General features: G+C 39.2%; 1 protein-coding gene across 2 annotated transcripts; it reads left to right on the top strand.

The window, feature by feature from the left end:
- Window positions 1–245: 245 nt before the first annotated feature.
- LOC113310188 lies at window positions 246–5167 on the top strand. 2 transcript variants are annotated; one of them, XM_026558789.1, is made up of 2 exons: window positions 246–811; window positions 1126–5167. In XM_026558789.1, exon 2 carries the CDS (start codon window positions 3222–3224, stop codon window positions 4287–4289), a length of 1068 nt encoding a protein of 355 aa, XP_026414574.1. In that variant the 5' UTR covers window positions 246–811; window positions 1126–3221; the 3' UTR covers window positions 4290–5167. The 2 variants fall into 2 exon arrangements, with proteins under 2 accessions (XP_026414574.1, XP_026414566.1); XM_026558781.1 differs by having other exon boundaries at window positions 246–2463; window positions 2552–5167.
- Window positions 5168–6000: the final 833 nt, after the last annotated feature.

Raw genomic sequence — 6000 nt, 5'->3', positions numbered from 1 at the left:
TGTAAAGTAAGAGGGTCTTTTTTTCATAGAGTAGGTATTATTATTCAAAAGGGAGTCGGTGCCCAGATTGTTGCTAGGCTACCAACACCCTCGATGTAAAAACTGACTATGTAATATACTCTTTTCTTTTAAATAATAAATAAAAATTTATACATATTATAAAAATTTAGTTAAAAATGTAAAATGTGAAGAGATCATTATACAAAGCTTTTTTTCTCATAAATAAATAAAAATAATAATAAAATTTTTTTTTCCTTCTCTCTCGATTTTTCGTCTTCACCATCAACATCGAAAATTTTCTGTGAGATTTGAATTTAGATTTTTATTCTTTTTGAATCTGAATGTAAGAGTGTTTGTAGTATCTGAATTTGGGCTTTCCTGGTGCAATTTTGGAGCGTTTGAATTAGGGGTTCTATGATTGGCTATATCAGGAGTAGGTTTTCTTTTGTTTCAGAGAGTGTTTGAAGAAATTGATTTGAAGGTTTTTCAAGGAGCAGTTTTGAAGAATCTGGAGTTAGGGGTTATGAAATTGATTTGAAGAAGTGTGTTCTCTGTGTTGATTAACGTTTCAGATCTTGTGGTGTAATAATTCGTAATTTGGGTTTCCTGTATTGGTTTTGCTTCATGTGCTTAATTTCTTGGTTCATAATTTCGATTGAAGATACAATTTTTAGGGCCTTTTCTCAAGCAAATTTGAAGTCTCTGTGGTGGGTTTCGGTGATTGATTTGAAGAAGCAGGTTTGGCTTCTGGGAGTTGATTGAAGGAACAAAATTTGGTGCAGTAAATTCCTAATTAAGATTTCTTAATTGGGTTAGTTTTGCCTTGTTTTGTTTTGTGCTTAAGTTCTCTGTAAAGGATTTCTAGTTTAATAGCAGTGGTTATGAATTGTTCAGCTTTGGGACATTGCCCAGTTCTTTGTGGTTGTTTAACTAGTGTTTTAGTGAATGGTGTTGTAAGTTTTCATTTTGTTGTGAATTCTTACAGTCCCATCCTTTAAAACTCAAATTAACTAGTTATCTGTGCTTCACCATGCCTAGGGTTACTAGGTCTAGTCAGACACAATGCCTGCGTCCCATCTCTCAAGGTCTTGTTGATCAAACTGCTAATGGGTTTCTTCAATGCAGCAATGATGAATCTTCAGCTTCACCTATGGGTTCGCCTTCATCGTCTCAGTTCACAACCACTTCATCATCTCAAGTGACAAGGTCCCTTCCAGCACGGTATCGAGACCATCTCAACAGGGTGACCGTGTTCATTGTCCTTTTAAGAACTTTAATGACTGCAACGATGGGGTTAATGGACGAGGATATGTCCGTAGTTCTTTTCAGAGACACCTTACTGACATGCATTTTCCTAATGAAGATGCTAAACAACAATGCAGAGATAGGCTGAGTGCAGATAGGGATTTGTATACCTCTTGTGAAGAGGTTTTAAAACAGCTACGCTGCTGGCTTTGCAGTCACTGCATGATTCTGCATACTTGGAAGAAATCCTGCAAACATAGTAATGTGGTCATTCCAAGGCCACATAATGGCAGGTATGTTGATTATTTAATCTCTGGCATAGCAAAACCTAATGCTCCCACCAGCAAGATCACAACCAATTCTGCAGAGATTATTCCTTTATCTCTTTCTCTAGATATGCTTAACGAGGTCTTTCATATACATTTCAACACCATTGCAAGTATACCTCCACCTTGCAGGTTGAATTTTCTAGAACCCTAAAATCCTGCTTAGATTTGGTTATACTCAACCCTAAGAAGATTTCGCCATGGATTAAATTATTACTCCTCCCCATCTGCACTTTGAACCTTTACATCCCAAAAAACTCTTCAGAAGAACGATCTGTTGCTAGAAAAGTTTCTAATCGCTTCCATCAACCAAGCCTTGCTTGACTGGAGAGAACACAATGGCTGCATTACACTAGTCAACAAATTGCTGGAACAAACCAAATGTAGGCAACTCAGCAAGCCAAAAAGCAAGAAAACTCAAGACACTGCCAATTTGGAGGCTTGTAGAAAGAAATTATCCTATGGGCACTACACCGCTGCCATTAAAGTACTTTCATCTAATGGCATTGCACCTTGTAATGAGGCGACACTCACCACCAGTCATTCCTGCTGATGTTATTTCTTGTGACGCAATCACAGTAGATGCACGGTCAGTTCTTAAAGCCTTAACAAATATTTCCCAAGGGTACCTCTTGTTGGAGAGACGGGTTGAGAGCCCAGCATCTTCTTGATGCGATGAGTGGTGCTACTAATGTTGTTGCAGATGAGTCATTAGCCTCAATAACTAAGGTAGTTAATCTATGGATTTCGGGTTGTTGTCCAAATGCTCTTGGTGAGTTCATAGCCAGTGCTCCTATTACTCCTTTACAAAAACCAGGTGGAGGTCTGAGACCCATTGCCGTGGGTACCATTTGGAGGAGATTAGTGTCAAAGCTCGCTGCCACCAAAGTAGGTAAGAAAATGTCTGCATACTTAGGTGATTATCAATTTGGTGTTGGAGTGCCTTGTGGAGGTGAAAGTATTTTCCATGCTGTTAACAGATTAATGGAAGTGAAGGGAAATATGAGTGACACCTCCATGCTGCTCATTGACTTCACCAATGCATTCAATATGGTGGACAGATCTACACTAATTAAAGAGGTTAGATTGCAATGCCCTGCAATCTCCCATTGAGTAGAGTTTTGTTATGCAAGACCTGCCAGGTTGTATTATAATGACACTATTCTAGCCTCTGCACAAGGTGTACAACAAGGTGACCCCCTTGGGCCATTGGTCTTTGCACTTACACTTCATCCCATTGTGTTGAACATTGCTTCTCAGTGTAGGTTAGATCTGCAAGCCTGGTATTTGGATGACGGCACCATCATTGGAGATACTTTAGAAGTCTCTAAGGCACTGCATATCATTCAGTCTGAGGGTGCTTGCAGGGGGCTTCATCTCAATGTCAACAAAACTGAAGTTTTTTGGACCACAACAGACCCCAGAAGTTTTGATCCACAAGTCTTTCCTGGAAACATTGGTAGACCTTCATTCGGTGTTCAATTACTTGGAGGACTTGTGAGTTTCGACCTACAATATTGTAAAGATATGGTTATGAATAAATTGGACAAGTCTCTTCAGCTCATGAATGCAGTCAAGAAGCTTAAAGACCCTCAATGCGAGTTGTTGCTATTACGTAATTGCTCTGGTGTTTCCAGACTGTAATTCACTATGTGTACAACTCCCCTTTCATCCTTGGAGCAAGCTACAGCTTATTTTAATGAGCAGCTATACCAGTATTTACGACAGTTGATCACAGCCGATGGAGCTGGTTTTGGACCATTACAATTTCGTATGGAAACTCTCCCTATTAAGGATGGTGGACAAGGAATTTACACAATGACTGACACAGTCAATTATTGTTATCTAGCATCCCAATTTCAGACTCAATTTGTGCAGCACACCATCTTGAAGAATGTCACTCCTGAAGGTCTAAGTTCTAACCGTCAGCAAGCCCAACAGACATATACGCAGGTATGTGGTATTGTACCTTCTTCTCTCAGCTTTGAAGTTGATGCCCCCCCTTCCACGCACTCTATGCATTCTCTGGCAATAACATATTTCGAAGTTGTGAAGAAGCAACTACCCACAGTTTTCCAGATGTCTGTGCGTGACAATGTACTTTGGCAGTGTAACCAAATGAAGCATGCTCAGGATTATTTACTCGCTATACCTATTAGTGGGCTAAATCAAACTCTTGGACCTAGAAAATTTAGAAGTGTGCTATGTTACCGTCTCGGCATTCCTATTTTTGCTGAAGAAAGTCGATGTACTAGTTGTAAGAGGGAGATGGACATATATGGAGACCATGCTCTTCACTGTGCAAGCGAAGTTGGTATCAAATTCAGGCACAATTTGGTACGGGATGTTTTCGTGGATATCTGTTTCCGGGTGGGAGTGGTAGATAGGAAGGAAGCCTCACTGGGATTTACATTTGGTGGGAACACATTATTGCCTGCTGACTTGTCAGTTTACAATTGGGAAAGTGGAAATGATACTTGCTTTGATGTTGCAGGGGTCTCTCCCTTCACAAGTGATCTTCGATATTTTGCACCAGGCCAAGCTATCTCCAAAGCTGTTCTCCGTAAGCGCAACAAATACTTAGCTACATGCGAGACTCATGGATACAATTTTGGTATCTTGGCCTTCACTACCTTAGGAGAACTAGGCGAGGACACTGTCGATTTTTTGAAGAAACTCAAAAACTGCTTTGCCAACAACGACCTGTGGCTCCGGTAGCTTCTTATTTTATAGGTTAGGTGTGGCAACTCAAAAAGTGTTGGTGTCCAGCTTGTAGCTAGGTCACCGGCAAAATCTGCGTAAAGAGATATTTTTTTATAAAAATTATTTTAATTAAAATAAAAATAATAAAACCTTCCAGTCATTCAGGTATAAAACCTTGATTTGCTTTTTAATATAAGCCCCTTGCGGCAGTCTTTTATAATAACAATAATAATAATAATAATAATAATAATAAAAAGAGTTGGACCTTGGACTAGCCGTTGCGGCAGTCCTTGAGAATAGCCGTTGTACCTGTTGTCACAGAGATATGGACAAATTTGGAGACCATGCATTACATTGTGTCAGCGAAGTTGGGCAGAAATTCAGACACGATCTTGCGCGCGATGTTTTCGTAGACGTTTGCTTCAGGGCAAATGTTCCGGCTAGAAAAGAGGTGGACCTTAGACTCCGGACAGTTGAGAACAATACTTTGCTACCGTCCGACTTACTTGTTTATAACTGGGAGAACGGGAAGGACACATGCTTCGACAGTTGAGAACAATACTTTGCTACCGGCTGACTTACTTGTTTATAACTGGGAGAACGGGAAGGACACATGCTTCGATGTTACGATTGTTTCCCCATTCACAAGTAACAATCCAACTTTCATTCCGGGTCTTGCTAAAGCCGTTCTTCGCAAACGAAACAAGTACCTTGATGTTTGTGAAACACACGGTTATGGCTTTGGAGTCCTTGCTTTCACTACCTTATGTGAATTTGGAGAGGACACAGTGGCTTTCGTAAAGAGACTTAAGAACTGCATTGCAAACAATGATGCAAACTTTGACATTGGTCGGTTTTTATTTCATAGAATAGGTATGGTTATTCAAAAAGGAGTTGGGACTCAGCTTGTAGCTAGATTGACATCCAACCCTATGTAATCAGATTTATGTTTTTTATATAATAATAATATTATTATTATTATAATAATAATAAAAAAATAATAATAATTTGTGACTGCAGTAATAATTATTGAATTTTGTTTTGGGAGCAGGTTTTGCAAGGATTAAGCGTGAATTTGTGCAACTAATATTTTGGTATTATAGTTTCATGAATTTATTATTTCATATTTATTCTAATGGTCAAAACCCCTAAACTCCCAATTATAAAGTAGAGGCCAATTTTCAGATTGGACGGGCTAGGTGCCTCACACCTAGGGATGTCAATGGATGCTAACGTATGCCGTTGCCGTTGCCATTAAAAGTTAGCGGATATCCGTTATTCATTCATTTCCCGCGGAAATAGGAAATTCAAAAACGTTACTGTTACGTTGGACTTACCGGATAACAAATATTTTTCCGTTGCCATCCGGTATGTCACAGGACAATCACAAAACAGGCTAAAAACACATAACAACTTTAAAATCCAACAAAACAGGTTCTAAATCCATGCCACACCAAAAAAAGACATACAGATGTTCATGCCACACAAGAAAACAAGTTCATAATCTTCATGTTTTTTTTGCAAAAAAAAGACATCTCCATCTCCATTTGAATCAACAACTGCAAACGCATTCCTCCTCCATCTCCAGATTCTCCTCTGCCAAGTCCCAAGTGCCAACTGCATCTGCAAATGCATTTACCTTACTCCTTAGTCCTGAACTTCTGTATTTTGAAAGAAAAATCAAAAGTGTTAGACATTTTAAGCTGGCAATGTCATTGTCAGTGCA

The sequence above is a fragment of the Papaver somniferum genome, chromosome 1, assembly GCF_003573695.1.
Source record: "Papaver somniferum cultivar HN1 chromosome 1, ASM357369v1, whole genome shotgun sequence".
Classification (NCBI taxonomy): Eukaryota; Viridiplantae; Streptophyta; class Magnoliopsida; order Ranunculales; family Papaveraceae; genus Papaver; species Papaver somniferum.
Note: the sequence above shows the minus strand (reverse complement) of the source record. Positions and strands in the feature narration are given on the sequence as shown.

Coding starts and splice junctions, on each gene's coding strand:
- LOC113310188 (XM_026558789.1), top strand. CDS start 3,222: ATGTGTACAACTCCCCTTTCATCCTTGGAGCAAGCTACAGCTTATTTT.